Source organism: Anas platyrhynchos, chromosome 5 (assembly GCF_047663525.1).
Source record: "Anas platyrhynchos isolate ZD024472 breed Pekin duck chromosome 5, IASCAAS_PekinDuck_T2T, whole genome shotgun sequence".
Classification (NCBI taxonomy): Eukaryota; Metazoa; Chordata; class Aves; order Anseriformes; family Anatidae; genus Anas; species Anas platyrhynchos.
Window position 1 is genome coordinate 61,869,336 of NC_092591.1, and position 18,416 is coordinate 61,887,751.

The following is an 18,416-nucleotide window of genomic DNA, read 5'->3' on the forward strand; positions in this document are numbered from 1 at the left end:
GCTGCTCAAGCACAGTGAATTTTAATCCTTGGCCATTTCTCCTCATTCTGCCTCTGGCTGGAGCCAAGCTGAGGCTGAATTTCTTGCCCTCTTGTGAGAAATCTTAGGCCTCTGACCTTGAAATGCTGACATTTTTGCAGATATGGCCAAAATAATTCAAGACACCAGGCAGTATCATATTGAAAGGAAGGACAAATAAATAAGTGGAATGAAAAAATAAATTTCCGACAGTGCTCAAACCACTTCTTTGTATCCTGAGAAACTGGATGAAATTTTGGTATGGAAGGCTGTCATTAATACACATTTTACAGGCATTTTACAGCTAGGGCTGAGAAAGGTGCTGAGGCCTGTGGAACTGACTTCTCACTGCATGAAGATTTACCCAAAAATCAGAGTCTTTCACTGCACTGACCCATGGAAACCAGCACAGACTTTGGTCAACCCCCCCAACCAGCCTTCAGCACATGACAACACACAGGCATCAGCAAGTCTGGCTGAGAAAACTGGATCAGCATTGCTGCACTTACCTTCAATAAAAGTTACTGGCATATTGTTCTGTAGAACCTAAGTGACATTTATCTTTCCTTCTCAGTCTGCCCATCCCAGGCAATTATGAGCAAGGACCGTCTCTAAATCTTGTTCTCCTATTAGACTTTATGGTGTTGTGCCCTATTCAGCAAGCACCTAGGTAGCCTCTCTGACTGCCATATAGCCTCGCTGCTTTCTTGCAGCCAAAACACTGTACTTGGTCACTTCCCAGCTCCCCTCCTTGTTCCCCATTCCAGCCACAGTTCTTACCTCCTGTGTCCGCAGAGCAATGGCCTTTGCTATGTTTGATTTCTTCACCACCTGCCTTCTGAGCAACATATGGGGCCCTCCTCAGCTTCCATGCCATGTACTCTCAGGTCACAAATGCCACATTTGAAACAGAAGCGTACTGAGCGCATTGAATAGTTAGATTTTCAAGTACGTATTTGATCTGTAATGTTATGAATTGTAATTAAGTACATGGGTATAAATTCTTTATCATTTGAGATGGCAGAATTCTTACACATCTACAAAAAGAAACTAAATTAGGAAGAAAGGAAGGAAGATTGAGCTGGGAACACACGGTATAGAAATTATAACCCGGCAGTAATCCTTCTGTTGTGCCTAAGGTTCACTGCCAGTGTAAAGTTGCACTGATGGAATAGGAAAATCAGCGTGAGTGGAAACAAAGGGGAGTTCTCTATGAACTCTCTGGGCAGGTTTTTACGTTGCACGGCGGGTTTGCTTTCTTAGCTCTGCATTAAGCAATCCCGTGCTCTTCCAGCCCCCTTTCCCGAGGTATGGTCCTGCTGAGCAGCAATCGCGCTGGCTCCTTAGGTACCGGGGGTCTTCCCCCAGCGCGCAGCTCCCCCGGGATGGGGGAAAACACCCCCAGCCGTGGGATTTTGCTTCCCCGGCGCCACATCAGCGGCTGTTGCCGTCGCAGGTGCGCGCACGGAGGCACTCTGGAGCAGCGAGGGCACTTTCATCCCACTGGGGTGCGCACCGCGGCGGGACCGCAGCCTCCCTCCGAGCCGCCCCCCGCGCCCCCGGGTGCCCCCGCTCCGCTCCGTTGCGCTCCGCGGCTCCGGGGCCGGCTGACGCGTGGGGCGGCGCCGCCGAGGGCCAATCAGCCCAATGGGGCGGCGGGATGGGACGGGACGGGACGGGACGGGACGCGACGGGACGGGGCCGGGCGGAGGCAGGAGGAAGCGGCGAGATGCGGGCGGCGGCGGCGGGGGACGCGGGGCCGGGAGAGGGCGGAGGGCGGCTGCTGCCACCACCACCGCCGCTGCTGCTGCTGCTGCTGCCGCTGGCGCTGCTGGCCGCGCTGGTGGTGCGGCAGCTGCTGAAGCAGCGGCGGCCGCCCGGCTTCCCCCCCGGCCCCGCGGGGCTGCCCCTCATCGGCAACATCCACGCCCTGGGCGCGGAGCAGCCGCACGTCTACATGCGGCGGCAGAGCCACATCCACGGGCAGGTACCGGGAGCGGGACCGGGAGCGGGACCGGGACCGGGGCTGGGGCCGGGGGCAAGGAGCGGGGCCGCGCTGCGGGACGGGAGCGCTGCGGGACGGGAGCGCGGCTCCCCCTGGCGGGCAGCGGCCCCGGGAGCATCCCCGGCGGGGCACGGGCTGGGGGGGCGCTGCTGGGAAGCGCCTCTAGGGGGACAGTCGGGGAGCTGCTTGCAGGTTGTGTGCATAAGCAGGGGGGTGCTTTGTTTCTCAGCTGTTTCCTACCAGTCTGTTCTTACACGCTTCATGGAAAAAAAAAAAAAAAAAAAAAAAAAAAAAAGTGGATCTCCTAGCGGGGCATCAGTGGGAGAAACAAAAGGATAGGGGCATCTCCTCGTTTCTTTCTTTTGTTTTGGCAAAAGGAAAAAGTAAAAGTGTTTCAAGGAAAACATTCACCTGAACGGATAAGAAATAGGAAGGAAAATACATTTTTAAATAAGCTCAGGTTTCCACTTGCCTGCAGTTCTGTGTCCCTGCTGTTGCCAAAGATCCTGCAGAATCTGGGGGCGCTTGAAGGAGGCAGATCAGGATATGGGGAGCTCTGAAAAAGATCGACAAAATAATCTTTTATAAAAAAAAGAAATGATCTTTTTTAAAATGACATTTTCTATTCAAGGAAGCATAATAAATAAGCTATGAGTACAGTATGCAAAAATGACAGATGCTCTCAAGAAGTATACGATGAGTTTCTTCTCGTCACATAAAAAGAGCATTTGTAGCAGTGAAAAATTCAAGTTTGCTAAAAGGAAATAGTCTTCACAGAATGCATTACTAGACTAGTGCTCCTTAATTCTTCATATCATGGTGTCCAACCATGCTGAGATAAAGAAAAAATAAGGATTTGTGAAAGTAAAAAATACGTGATTTATAATGCTCAGAAAAGTATGGAAAGGGATATAGAATTTTAGTCTTCAGAGTTTAGCCTCATTTTAAATTTTTTGAACCATAGGATAAATTTTTCATTTTGTTTATCCTGTATGTGCCTTCTGCAGGATGTATTGCACCTTTCTCCAAAGCATCTAGTGCTGACCACTTCTGGAAACAGGTGATGGGACTAGCTGGGCTATGCTATCATTTGTTGGCTGTCATCATGGCTCTCACATCTGTCATCTGATGGGTCTTGGGGAGCCTGTGCAAAGTAAGCTGGTGTCCAGTTTCAGAGACAGAAAGGAGTAGGTGCAGCTTGGTTGTTTTCATAACTGACACCACTTCTACATCTGCTACTGCAGAGCGATGGAAGTCTTTGCGATAACTTGTAGCTTTTGTCACAACGTCCATAACCAAATTAAGCTACTGGAATTTACCTTTACTAAGGAAGGGAGGAGAAACAGCTAACAACAGTGAGACTTCCCTGCCTTCTGTGGAAATAGTCTCACCAAATTAAGGAAGTAGCCAATACAAATATTTTATTTCTAGGTCTTTTATAGAAGATATACCTTATGCCTACTAATGTTAGGGGAAAATATTTTTTTTTTCTGAAATACATGCATTGTGGTACCTGACTCACATTTTTGTAATGACTATATAAAAGCATCCCTGGTCCTTACTGTGGAGGTCTCGTCACGTTAGGTGCACTGCAAAGCAGAGTGTAGCGTGGGCTGATTTACTATATCGTTTGACAGAGTAAACCAGCTCACAACAAACTCTATGATGCCACTATTGTATCACTAGTAGAACTCTCTGGTTACCTGTATGCCCTACTGAAGTTATTATTATATTTATGAAGATTGTATTTTCCATTGAAGTTTAACATTGTTTCACTTTTTCATTAGTTGTTTTGCTTGCTTTTGTTATTTGTTCTTAAGGTTTGCTTGTAATAGCATTTATTATTTTTTTCTTTTTTCTCCACAGATTTTCAGCCTTGATCTGGGTGGTATTTCTGCTATCGTGCTGAATGGCTATGATGCAGTAAAAGAATGCCTTGTTCATCAAAGTGAAATTTTTGCAGATAGACCATCTCTTCCCTTGTTTAAGAAGTTGACAAACATGGGAGGTAAGTGCTAGTGTCTTCAAACAGAAATGCAGTTTTTGTCCATTAGACTTCATTTGTGTTTATGATCACATAAACATGTGCATTAGCTGTTTTCTCTACTTTTTTGTTTGTTTTTTTAAATCTCATGAAACGCTTTTTTTTTTTCATGAAACAATGCTTAAGATATCTGCAAGGATTGTCATTCTTGGACTAAATTCCATAGCAAAATGTGTTTCATTTTTTTGTCTCCATGCTCTCTCCTCCCCACTCAATTACTATCAGTTGCTGAGCCATTTTCTCTGTTCCTGGTGATCCTGAGTTTGAAGCATCTCTTAGTTTATTATTTGGCTATGAGTAGTGAAAGCACCTTCTGAAGTAGCTATACTTAGTACCCATTATTAGAACTCTTCACATTGTTTAGGACATATTTTACCCATTATTAGAATTCTTCAAATATGTTTGAGGAAGGTATTTTGTTACATCTTGTCTTTTGTGTAGACTTAGGCCTTTTAAGTAGGCAAATATGATTTCTGTGGCCTTCCTATTAAGATCTATATTAGATGGGCCTCTAACATTCAAATAAAGTTGTATGAGGAACTTAAGGAATTTGAGGAGTTTAAGAGCTGCAGCAGAAACTTACGTTCTGTGGTTAAATTGGTCAGTATTTCTCCTTGGTGATTCAATTTTGTGTTTTTTGTTTGTTTGCTTTTGTTTTGTCTTTTATGCTTGGCTTAGTAACATCTGTTTTGCAATAGCTGTTTTTCGTTGCTTTACACAGATTTCAGCCACATCATTAAAAATTGTACCCTGTTCCTTCCTTAGTTCAGTATTCTTTTTTTTTTTCTTTGCTTAGAGTGCTTAATTAACTTTACTGTGTTTAACTTAAGTATCTTAATTAACATTCAGGAGCTGTGTTGACTTCAAAGATGTTTGTCAGAAGCAGGCTGACAGTCCCAGCTCCCTGTGACACTTTTTATACCTCCCTGAGATGTGGAGAAGTACTGTGAACTTTACAACTCTGATAAAAGATAGATTTGATAATATTCAGTATTTGAATTCAAGTTTAATAGGAAGGATCTTTTTGATTTTTTTATTACCAATTTCACTTCTTAACTTTTGTTTATAGGATATGCTACTTTAATAATAAGTGAGTGAGAACTTCAGTGAAGAAAGGAAGATATGGGCTTTACTACATGTTAGTATACGTGTTATGTCCCAGAAGGGCTTGTGTTTTGATTGCTAAAATGTTTTTTGTCTTGATGGGTATCAAAATACTCTTGGTGTACCTGTTGTCATTAGTTGTGTTGCATTTTGCTGTGTGGAAGTACCCGTAGCAGCTGTTCTATCTTAGTCCAAATTTTCACAAACATAGAATGTTTCCAAAGTGATCAGATGTGCCTCTACATAAGGATACGATGTCTGTTAGCCTGCTTGGATAGGTTAGGCAAATGTTTGTCAGGAGGAGCTTAGGCAAATTTAATTCAACTTTGAGGCAGAGAGATTGTTTCAGTAATCATTTAATGGTTCATTCTATCGATAGTAATATACTCTTAGAGTGGGATTGATATGTTAAATAATTCTATCATCTTATGGGGGAAAAATAAAGCATTGCATAAAATACTGTGTCAAAATATTCTTTCAGGCTTACTGAACAGTAAATATGGCAGAGGATGGACAGAGCATCGCAAATTAGCTGTAAATACCTTTCGAATTTTTGGATATGGTCAAAGATCTTTTGAACACAAAATTTCTGAAGAATCTGTGTTTTTTCTTGATGCCATTGATACATACAAAGGCAGACCATTTGATCTTAAGCACTTGATAACAAATGCTGTTTCAAACATTACTAATCTGATTATTTTTGGAGAACGTTTTACATATGAAGATACTGAATTTCAGCACATGATTGAGATTTTTAGTGAAAATATTGAATTAGCTGCTAGCGCTTCCGTATTTTTATATAATGCTTTTCCGTGGATTGGTATCTTGCCATTTGGGAAACACCAGCAGCTGTTTAAAAATGCAGCTGAAGTCTATGACTTTCTTCATGAGCTTATTGAACGTGTCTCTGAAAATAGGAAGCCTCAGTCACCTCGACATTTTGTAGATGCATATTTAGATGAGATGGACTGCAATGAAAATGATCCAGAATCTACATATTCAAGAGAAAACTTAATTTTCTCAGTTGGAGAACTCATCATAGCTGGGACAGAAACCACAACAAATGTTTTAAGATGGGCAGTGTTATTTATGGCTCTTTATCCACACATTCAAGGTAAGAATGCTGATATTTTGAGGAACTGATACACTTTCCAATTGCCAATTTAAAATGCTTTTTCAAAATAGTAAAGTTATCCATACTTGTAACTAAAAATGAAGGTTTGTATATATTACTGTACTTCATCATTTTCCAAATATGCTATGGACAGATGTGCAAAGCTGAGTTTATTTGCAGATGAAGATATCAAAATTGAAGCATAGATAGTATTGATGATAGTATCTTAGATTCTATTATTAAATTTTGTTTTAAAACTTTTTATGGAGCTTTGATTTTTTTCCATAAATTACTTCTAATATATTTAAATTTAGCATTATGGTGCTTAATATTGGTCGGCAGGTGCACTAGGTCTATGTAGTAAAACAATAAAGAAATGCAAATATGTATAAAAATATTAAACTAAATAAATAAAATGTAAAAACATCAGCAAAAATGTTTTGGATAACTGCTTAGGTACAATTTCATTTATCCTTAAGTGCCTCCACTCAAAATAGATGTAGATGTCACAGACGTGTATATTCATACTTCTAGAAGAAAGAAAAAAAAGCATTTCAAAAATATAAGATATGTTACAGACATTCTGAAGTAAGGCAGCACTAGATGTTTGAGTATCAGCCCAGCCACTTTGTGTAGAAGTTTGGATATTAGAAGTGAGTAGTAACACTTCTTGTTTCACTGCTTACAGTTTTGCTTTTCCTATCAAAATCTTTTAAGTGCTAAGTTCAACTAGAGACTTGCGGTATTTGGAGAAAAAGCAGCCTAGATGACTCAAACTTGGAAAGTTACTATTTATGCTTTGACCAAATAATATTGCTCTAACATCAATTTGAACACCATTATTTTAGATTAGGGATGAAACACTACCCATGTCTATAAGGATGTTAAGTTCTGCATAGGAACCAGATATCGTTGTAAATGAAAGATTGTTTTCTTCTCATGGTAGTGGGTGTATAACTGCACCTTCTCATTTTCTCAGCTATATAATATATATATATATTAAATTTAAATAAAGTGGACAAAACATAATTATTCTTTTTAAATTTGATAAACTTTTATATTTAAGGCAAATACAGTTCTATTTAAAAAACACACTGAACATTAAAATATGTAACAATGAAAACATATGTCAAGGCCTGACTTTCAATAAACAGTAAAAAGCATTCAGATTAAATATAGAAAATTGATGCCAAAGTTTTTTTTTATTGCTGTTACGATAATTGTTTTTGGTTTCATATTCATTGAGCTGGGTAAAATATTTGGTTAAGTAGAACTAAAGTTTTCTCAATGTCTTCTTACAGCCATAATTTCTTACATATTTTCTTATTTTCATTTGTTCAATGATTGTAGTTAGCTGATTAATTCATTGAACATGAGGTAACTGGTTAAAGATTAAAAATCAGGCAATTTTCATCTTCTAGTTTAGGATTAAAAGTAAGCTGTAGCAGGACTTGAAATGTTTTTTGTAAAAACTTTGATAGACATTCTAAGGAGAAATACCTACTTTCAGTTCACTGAGTACAACTAGTATTATTTTGTGGGAGCTTAAAACTAAGATTGCTATTTTTAAGCAAGAAGCATACTTCAGAGGTTTTAAAACAGAAGGGTCTAAAAAAATAAATATTGATTATATGCTTCTAAGTTCCACTGAGTAATCTTTATGCTTGACATAGTACAACTAGAAAGTCTACCAAAAAAAAAAGAAAAAACATTCAATAAAATTTAAAAATATATTATCTGATTAAGGATACTTAAGGTTTAGGTTGCATATATAAATTCTCTATATTTAGCTGAAAAAACAGTATATCAAGTGCCATAAGTAATTGATAGGATAAGGTTAACTAAGAACATCCTTACTCCTCTGTTAAGAGCTGACCAAGATACTCTTTCAATAGAGATCAGGAAAATGTAGTTTTATCTCTATATAACATTAGAGTTTTGTAGAGATCCATTTACCTAAAATAATCTTCTGACTGCAGATCTTATGATATAAAGTTACTGATTCAGAATTCAAATTCAGTTCACCTGCGTAAAAATAAAGATTGCTATTACCTTATTACAATGTACACCAATACATCACGGCATTACAGAACGTATTTTCACTAAGCTGCTTCTCATCTTTGTATTTTTATGTGAAATGTTGTCACTTCAGGTTGAAGAACCTGGTCATTCTGGTAGAATTTTTCTGTCATTTCCCAGATTTTTACTATCAATCCCAGATGAACTGTAAAAAAAAAAATAAATCAGTTTTGTTTTAGTTTGGAGCTTTTTGACAGTTTCAACAAAACAGGTGTATTGGGGGGGGGGAGGAGGGGAAGAAAAGAGGTCTGGATGCCTTTGAGATTATTTAAATAATGATCTTATGCCTGTTAAGTTAATTTTTAAAATAGCTTAAAAACAGAGACTGATTGAATTTGTTCCTTTTCAGTTAAATTCAGAATCTAGCTATAGCTGTCCCTCTTACCTGATACGCTACAATGAGAGCTATTTTCATTTCAAGAGTAAATGACTTTACACTATGACAATTTCAAAGAATCAGCAGAATTATACAAATGAAATCTTAAGTAGGTAATTTCAGTGTTATTTGTGTCCACTCAGGTACTTTAGTACATTACTCAAGTACATTATCTTTGCAGTGTCATGCTTGTTTCCTTCATTTTGAAGAGCTCCAGAAATAAAAGTATCCCAAGTGAAAAAGAGTATGTCAAAGCATGTTTTCACTTTTTAATAATTGCTCTTTAAATGAAGATTACTGGTATATATGCTAATAAGAATTCCTACTAGCTAGAGGAAGAAAACAAGAGTCTAAATGCTTATAAGCTACTATATTTTGTATAAGGTATTTAATATTTCAGTATTCTTTTAAAAGTATGTTTTTAAGCTAGAAAATATGCAGGATATTATTCAATAAACAACATGCTTTTATTCCTTTTCCTAACAGGGCAAGTTCAAAAAGAAATCGATTTGGTCATTGGCCCAAACAAAATGCCTTCTTTAGAAGAGAAATGTAAAATGCCATACACTGAGGCTGTTCTACATGAAGTCCTGCGATTCTGTAACATAGTTCCGCTAGGTATTTTTCACGCAACTTCTAAAGATACTGTCGTGCGTGGTTACTCTATTCCTGAAGGCACTACAGTCATTACAAACCTCTACTCTGTACATTTTGATGAAAAATACTGGAGCAACCCAGAAGTATTTTCTCCCGAGAGGTTTTTGGACAGCAGTGGGCAGTTTGTCAAAAAAGATGCATTTGTTCCTTTTTCACTAGGTATGAGCCATTGCTTCAACTGTTCCTTTTCATAAATCTAGGAATGTACAACACGGAATTGATAGCAATTAATCAGGAATGGGCAGCATGATATAAAATGTCCACAGTTCTGATGAAACAGCTATTTTAAAGCTATATTAAATATAATGCATTCTGGACATAGCAGATTTTTGAATAATACCCTTATTATTATATAAACTAACAAGAGATTGCATAATATCCTTAACTGGGGAGTCTATATACATCATATCATTGTAGTACCTAAATGCTCTTTGTTACATGATTAATGGAGATAGTCACTTGCTGTTGAATTCGTTACATGCAGGTGATTTGCACACCCAGTTTTCAAATTTCAGCACTTTGGTCAGCACCAGAAATTGCAGGTATTATTCCAAATTACCTTGGGGGTCAGATTATAACACTGCTTTCTGCCCCCAAGGAAATATTCTTGGAGTCCTAAATTGTCTTTGTAGGCATCATATGGTGCTTCTAAAGGGGGGCCATTTTCCTCTCATATAATTAGCAACCTAAAAATTACTTGTTTAGCATAAGCTTACTGCCTAGCTGCAGTCCATAAAAAGACGTACCCTGTGTAGAGGATTACTTACTTTACAATCTGAGACACTTTCTCCAAGAAATAAATGGAGCCAAGACAATTTTCTTGGACTAGATGCACAACTTCTACATGGCTAAATTTAGATGTAATGAATTCTATCTTTATTACATATTTTATTATGGTTATGGCATGGTATTTTTTTTTTTGTTGTTTTGTTTTTTTTTCTACCTTATTACTTCTAGGTTTTGTTATCCATTCATCTGTCTTACAAAACCACTATTTCCCTTAGAATAGAAATGACCGTTCTTATTCACTAGTGAAAATGTAATTAATTAATTAATGTTTAAAGTGGTTTTTTTCAAAAACTTTTTTTCCAATCCAGGAAGAAGACATTGTCTTGGAGAACAGCTAGCTCGAATGGAAATGTTTTTGTTTTTCACTTCATTACTACAACGATTTCATCTGTGTTTTCCTCATGGTGTGATTCCAGATCTCAAACCGAGGTTAGGCATGACATTACAACCACAGCCATACCTCATTTGTGCAGAACGACGATGAAGAGAAGTATCTAGACTGTCAGGTGGAATAAAATGCTCCAAGTTGCAGCTGAGGAACCACTTGCCTTCTATGTCTAAATGTATTCATCTTGGAAGAACAAAAATTTAAGAACTTAAACTGTGGCTACATGTATTTGTACACAAGTTTATGTGTTTGTTTTTTTTTTTTCTACTTTGTTTTCATATATATGTAAAAAAGCAAAAACATACAGCACATCCTGTGTCTAAAGTTGATATTTTCACTCCGTATTTTTTAAAAAATATTTCTTTGCAAGCTATTTTACTTGAGAGGATATTTTTATAGACATGTAGTATATTGCTCCAATTTTTTTATGCTGTGATTTATCTGTAGAAATCCCATACACACTATTCCAGGAAAGCAGTTCTTTACAATTCTCAATTACATTTACATAGCTAAAAAGGTTTTAAAGATATCTATTTAACTGTATGTAATTAAAAAAAATATATATTATTTCCAGCCTTGACAAACAAATTGACAATTAAAACATTTTATTCATTACTTCTCCTTGCCCAATCTTCCTAGCTGGTCTTCATTTTCTAGTGAGTCAGATAACCACGTGAATTCACTTTTAAGATCTTTTATGGCTTGTTTCTCATTTAGTAACATACACAAAGTGTTCCATTATTCCCATGCTCATGACAGTTACAGCAATCTTCTTTGCCAGTTTATTGCATTTCCAGACACGGGTCCTCCACTGCCTCCCCACACAAAGCATTATGTAATCATTAAGCTATTCCTAAGTAGTCTAGAAAAAAGTGTTTGTGTTACCACTGCCACATGCAAATATGCTATAAGTCAAGAAAATAAGCTGATAATGAGACTGACAAGAAAAGAGACTTTTTTTTTTGAGGGGGGCAATAGAGTAGGGTAAGGAGAAACAAATATTTAAATGGATTTTAAACACAAGCTGTAAGCCCAAAAACAACTTCTACCAGCCTCATTTTTTATTCTGTTTGACAGCTATTGCTTTATGGTTATTGGTAGACATAAACTTAGAACACAGGTCCTACAGGAGAACCTGATACTCTGAATGTGGTGCACAAGTCTGCGTTGTGTGGGACTTCAGAATAGAGTTTGGTGAAAAACACACACTGAGCAAACAGCTATTTATGAACATGGCTGAGTATTAGGCTTGCTGTTTATGCAGCTTTTGCTTTGACTCGGAGCTGTGGGAAAGTTCAAAGGCAGGAATTTGTCATTTTTCTTCTCACTTGATGTTTCTGGCTTATACTGAGTAGGAATGCTTCCTTTCTTTGAAGATAACAAAAGAGAAAGGTCAAATAGAGGTAATGACAGTCCACTTATATAATAGTCTGTTGACTTAAGATGCAGCAGGTCCAAATTAAATTACTTACCCTGTCAGAGGGTAGTCAGACTCACGTGTCCCACAGGGATCATCTGAAATGCGTATTTCTGATGCTCTGAAGAGGGAAGGAAGACTATCAAATCCTCTTGCTGACCAACTGCTTTTCTGTAGAGATACAAGATTTCTAAAGAAAAAAAAAAAAAGTGTCAGCCTTATTCCTGTGTATTTGACACACCATGGAAGTTGCAAATAATCTGCTCCTAAGATTTTGGCATACAGGGTGTATAGGGATGAGACAGCTGCTGAGGTTCTTAATACAGTTAAATTTGAGACTTTTCTGTTGTCAGCGTGAGTAGATGGTGGGTACTTCTGAAATGTTTATGTAAAAATAGTGTGATCTACAAAATGTAGGCCCCTTTAGCATGAAGAAAAATGGAATGGAAAAAAGAGTTTTCAGAGTTACATTTCTGGACTTACGGGAATTCTGATACCCACTCACAGCTAGAGTTTTGCTGCTTGATATTTGGTTAGAATGTGTTTCAAATAATCTAAATTGAAGGGGGGAGGGGTTAAAAAATAATCAAGAGGTACTTCTTGTAGGGCTACACTGAAAACACAGCTGGCCAGTGATAATTCCCTTTTCCCTTTGAGAAATAATTCTTGGCTGGTCTTAAATCCATTTAATGAGAACTGTATTGATTATATGCCATTCTGGTTTCTAAATCAAAATACCTTATAAAAGCCTTAGAATATTAATGAGAACTGTTATGATTATCTGCCAATTTACAGTCTCGTTCAAACAATCAAATACATCTGACAAGCTATCTTCTCTATAGCATTAGTTATGTTTCATTCGGTATCAACTTTTTTTATTATTATTATTTTCCCTCAGGTATCTGACTTAGAATTATCCTAATCATCCAATTTAATCATTTGAAATATTGACATATTAGTTTTTCCAGTCTTCTGGTATTTCCCCGTTACACCAAGACTGAATTGTAACGAACATGAGTAGACAGCTAGGTGCTGAGAATTCCCCAGTGAACGTTTTAGAGTGGAAATATGTAGCATAACTGCCTGCTATTTATCATTCTTTTGGGATTAAAGCATTTATTTTGTGTTAAAAATACATTGGTTAATTTTTTTCCCCAAATGCAGACCAAGTACTTCCTGCATAGTTTATCTTTTCATCATTTTTACCAGCATTGTTGCATTCTTAATAATTACATTATTCCCTTTAAGGAATGGTCAGTATTACTGAAAGGGCTTGGTGGGTACTGTTTTGGGGTTGTTTATGTTCTGTTGTTGTTCATGTCATGTTCAAATGTCTATACCCATTAAGGACTCCTAATCCTTCAACTTTGCTGACTCCAGGTTCTGTTTCTATCACTTACTCCACTGTCAATTTGCTGTATTTCATACCTTACAGTGTAATCCATATTGTAATGCTATAATTCTTAAAAGAGGTTCAGATTCATGGTGGATAGGTAAACATGCACTTTAACTCTGCAGCCAAAAGATCTTGCGTTGACAGAATATTGAGTGAGGGTACAGAAGCCACATATATATTTGATGCTGGCACAAGCATTCCTCAAATACTGTCCCGATCTGTTGTCTATATTTAAAGGAGTGTTTAAAATGTGGCTGTGTTCCTATAAAGCTGTAAGAATAACTTAGAATGTGCTTATGCTGTATATTCTGGCTTTCTGCAAGGTACTTCTACTTATTTATGAGCTGACCAAATACTATGTGATCATATGAGGGTAGCACTTGTCCAAGCCAATATGGTTCCAAATCAGCATGATTTATTATTTCAGACTTGGTGATATATGGGCACTGTTTGACAGCTTATGGATAAATTGGGGGCTCAAGCATGTTTCCAGAATATACACCACAGAAATGTACTGTAGAACATATTGGCTAGTCATACATTCAAGACAATTCAGTTGCTTCATTTATCAAACACGTGATTAAGTGACCTGATTACAGTCTACCGCCATCTATACAGAGAGAAAAAGTTGATAAAAGATCTCTTCAGTTAGTAGGAAAGAACAGAAAGAGAAGTCAAGCTGAAATATCCTTGAGCTAGGAAGCAGGTGAATACATTGAAACTGCTGTAGATGAAGAATTAGATATATAACTAACAGTGAGGATATCCCTGGATAGTTATAGAAATTTTAAAATCAGTTATCAGACGTTTCTCCTGTTCTCTGCTTATAATTTGAATTGCCTTCAGCATGAGGTGTAAACTATAGTCACAATAATCTCCCATCTCAATCATCACCTTTTTAAAGTGTACTGTTCATTCTGAATTCCATATTTCTACTAGTCATTCAAGTGTTAAAGCAGCCTGAGTTTACATATCAAGCAAACTGTTTCTTGATTTGGTATGTCATAATTGGATTCTGTGGTTGCCTGCATAGTGAGGACAAATTCTCAGGATAAATTGGTCTTTAAAGGTACAGACATGGACTTTCATAGCAATTAGGTATCGGAGGTGTTGTTTAGGCATTGGGCTTCATAATTTGAAGCCTTTGTCTAATCAAGATCAAATTAAACTTCTGGAAAAGTTACACCTTATTCTGTCCTTCATACAATTTGAGGATCACTAGATTGTTCCATTTCTAGGTTTATCCTTTTAGATATTTCTGAAGGCTGTCAACTACCTTGATGTCAATGTGATTAGAATTAGGCAGAACCCATACTCACAGTGGTCATTTCTTAGGAAGACTGCCAGAATTCAGGAGACATTACGTTTGCTACGTTCTTCTGAATAAGTAACATTACAAATAGATTAAGTCTATTACAATAATGGAGCAAATCAGGAATGTGCAATCTAATCCAATAGTTTACTATTACTGCAGCAGATGGCTGCTTGCCCAAAATTTTACATGTGATTTATAACAGCCTATAGTAATACAACAGGAAACGTAATACAGTTACTATTTTTCCCTTGCTGTTTTTAACTGCTGACTTACTCATCCAGGCTAGTACTAAAAAATCTTAAAAGAAATATCCTTAATTTGTATGAACTATTACTTGTAAAAAGCATGAAAAGAGATTACATATATACATTATAAATAGTAATGTACATATAAAGTAACATATGTAAAGAGCTTTTTACATGACACTTAATTTGTTAGTATGCTTAACCACATTAATCCCACTGCTAGTATCTAGACAACAGGGTCCACACCGAATACTCTTATGTTCTTACTAAAATGAGGCAATAAAAGATGACTCAAATATTGTTCAGGTCTTTCACCAATATAGGTAATGCAGGTAGGATTTCATATCAATAAGGAATGCAAATGAAGTAACAGAATCACTATTGATATAACACCTTAAAGAATTCCAGTTATTCTAAAGCAAAGTTTACTTTCTTCACACACATTCAATTTTAGGGAGTCCAACTTCCCTTTGGTTGTCTTCAACTTGCACAATAAACTCAGTTAAAATAATGCTCGTCGTGAACACGCACCACAGCAGAACTAAATTGGTCTAATTTTTCCAGGAGAAACCTAGGTAATTATGAGACATCTTGTGCCTATATAGGTAAGGAAGTTCATTTAATTGTTCTTCATGGGAGCATAAGAGTTGTTTTTTTAAAGATCCTCAAGGAATCCAGATCTTCTCCCATTATATTTTACATTGTATGAAACTATAATGTTTCTCTTTTAAAGTACAGTCAAAATTAGTAGGCAGTTCCACTGAGTCAGTAGACACTTCCAATTCCTGTTTTTTGAACATTGGTATTTGTCATATTTCTAAGATTGTGCGCATTTCCTTATTAGTCTTTAAAGTGATTCACATGAGATCCTGTTTCTAGTCCTAGTATTTCGCATATAGGTCCAGAAATAAGGTCAGTAAGTTATACAGTTCGCTCATCTGACCCAGGCAATATATTTTTTTCTCAGAGCTGTTTATAAGACTTCCTTTGTACACTAAGGTAATATCTCTCAGTGAATCACACTCTCAGTCCTCAAGCCTGAGTCTTCTTTCCTGCAACTTAAAGTTGTTACTACTTGTCCTAAACACTATGAACACTGAAAACATTATTCTGATTACTTTGCTCTTTGAAGCAGCCTTATAAGACTTTGAATATAATTACTTAAGTCTGATTTTTTTCTAGACTCAGAAAAATCTCTCGAATTCATTTAATCATCCTCTTCTCTCTTTAGGACGTGTCTTCTGTGTTTCTGATCAGTCACACTGATCTCTATTGGAATTCAGCAGTCTATCTAATGGACATACTTTTCCTGGGGTGTGACATATGAAATTAGAAACAGTACTTCGGTAATTCTTTATGTACACTGAGTAGAACAAAATGATTATAAACCCATTCTCAAAGATAAATAATAGTGCTTCTTTATTCACTTCTCTGAGAGGAACCTTTGTTAGCATATGAATCAGATAAATTAATACCACAGAGATTAATTAACACTAGCAGGATCAATGCCATGTTAAAAGACGCAGAAGCCTGTTTGAATGACCACACAAGAGTAAGTTTTCATGCCTAACTGGCATGATGACAAATGAGTTTGAAAGCAGTCTGCTCCTCACTTGCTATAAGCAATATTAAGCTTACCTTTTGGATTTTTGTTATAATGCATATATCTTAAGCCGAGCATTAGTCCCTGTTTTATAAGTAAAATGAAAAGACTTCGATCTCATCCAAGGTGCAAAGGGTTCTGCTGATCTGGAGAGATGAGTCAGGAGTGAATCATCACCTGATTTTTGGCAAGGTACTTAGAAGATGGACAAATCACAAGGTGAATGATAGGAATCATTTGAAACACTATGCCACCTCATCATTATTTAAAGGCTCTGTTGTTTTAATGTTAAGCATTTCTATTTCTATTTTTCTGAAACCTCAGGCAAACCACAAGACAAAGTTTCTGTTCTGTATAAGCTTTTAACTCTCTTAGGTTTCACACGTACTAATGTTCTGCCAACTAGTAATGTTGTGCCAGGTAGTAGAACCTATCATAGACACCAGTTGCTATCACCTACGATCTCTTGCAGTACAGAAATCAAAAGATGACTCACAGTGTACAGATTCCAAAAGAAGCCTTCCAGTCAAACATTTCTGATCATGACGTGCCCTTTTTTTAAAGGGTGGTTGTAGTATCACATAGAAGCAAGTGTCAATCCCTTAGGTGCGTTAAACACATTATTCAGTATCCTGCATATATCACAACATGGCATTTAAAGTTAGTCATTTTCTGGACAGACTTTTAAATCTCAGTACCCAAGAAAAACAGCTTTTTCTTTACTGGGATGATTTTCTTTAGCTTAATGCTATCATTAGCAAAACAAGCAATTGCTAGTTACTGTATTATTTTGGAATATTAAAGATAACAAAAGTAAGACCAACCAGAAGTATTATTTCAAGTGCAAACCAGAAGTGCCTTAGAGAAATGAGAGTAGAAATGGACAACAAAACCATTAAGACAGATGGCTCTGTTAAGAGTTACGTATATATACACAAATGTCTTTAAGGGTTATACATCTGCAGGAGGGTGTGGAGTACAAATACTATGCCAGGAGGATATCTTTCAACTCAAGTACACTGGAGTGTTTATCCTATTGTAGCTTAGCTTTCCTTCCTGTTTTCTCAGAAATATAAGCCATTATTTTCTCATTTAACAGGAAAAAAAAATAAAATACTGATTGCTTGTGACCCTATTAAATACATATGGATCAGTTAAGACTAGTTAACAATTGTGGTTTTTTGCCCACTTCATCTCTGAAAAGTCACAGTATGATTATCATAGCAAGATAAAATTTTAATTCTGGAGATATCAGAAGGAAAGTTCTTCAATGCAAAAATGAAAGCAATTGATCACCTCATTTGCCTTTGAACAGACACAAGGAAGCAAGTTGTCCGAAACCAATTCTGAGGAAAGCTGTAAGAAAATTTATATATATATATAATAAAATTAAAAATAATTAAAATAAAGCACCACCTTGATCATATTTTTATACCTTATTTGATCAAGTTCCTGTTTGTCCACACATTCTTAAACATATTAACATTTATTTGCCACAGAAAAAAAAAAAAAAACAACAATTTTCTTAAATTTGCAACATTTGAGTTATGGTAGTTGTATTTTTATTGGTGGTATTTTTATTTATATATTTATTTTATTGTATTTTTATTATTATACATTAGTGGTATGACTTGTATTTTTAATAACAATGAAAATTATCATGACATATCAAAAGATATCCTGTTTCCATATTTTTTGAAGACAATGAACTGACTTCAAATTATGAACTGTGTCTCTCTTCCATATAAGAATGTATCGTGTATGTGCAATTATATTTATGCTCCGCCTACTTCTTTCCTAATTTTCATCACCTAAGCTAATTCGGTGATTCAAGTATCATAGGCTGGGATTCCTGATCTCGGACTC

At 36.7% G+C, this 18,416-nt stretch overlaps 1 protein-coding gene across 2 annotated transcripts; it reads left to right on the forward strand.

Moving 5' to 3' along the window:
• Positions 1-1,915: 1,915 nt before the first annotated feature.
• CYP2R1 (cytochrome P450 family 2 subfamily R member 1) lies at positions 1,916-18,031 on the forward strand. 2 transcript variants are annotated; one of them, XM_072039337.1, is made up of 5 exons: positions 1,916-2,001; positions 3,890-4,031; positions 5,653-6,285; positions 9,227-9,556; positions 10,495-18,021. In XM_072039337.1, the coding sequence occupies exons 2-5, from the start codon at positions 4,025-4,027 to the stop codon at positions 10,668-10,670; spliced, it is 1,146 nt and encodes a 381-aa protein (XP_071895438.1). In that variant the 5' UTR covers positions 1,916-2,001; positions 3,890-4,024; the 3' UTR covers positions 10,671-18,021. The 2 variants fall into 2 exon arrangements, with proteins under 2 accessions (XP_071895438.1, XP_071895439.1); XM_072039338.1 differs by lacking the exon at positions 1,916-2,001 and having other exon boundaries at positions 3,892-4,031; positions 6,089-6,285; positions 10,495-18,031.
• Positions 18,032-18,416: the final 385 nt, after the last annotated feature.

What these genes read in the sequence shown, in the direction of transcription:
- CYP2R1 (XM_072039337.1), top strand. An exon ending in TCTTTATCCACACATTCAAG is followed by an intron (nt 6,286 to 9,226) that starts GTAAGAATGCTG and finishes TTTTCCTAACAG; the next exon opens with GGCAAGTTCAAAAAGAAATC. An exon ending in ATTTGTTCCTTTTTCACTAG is followed by an intron (nt 9,557 to 10,494) that starts GTATGAGCCATT and finishes TTTCCAATCCAG; the next exon opens with GAAGAAGACATTGTCTTGGA.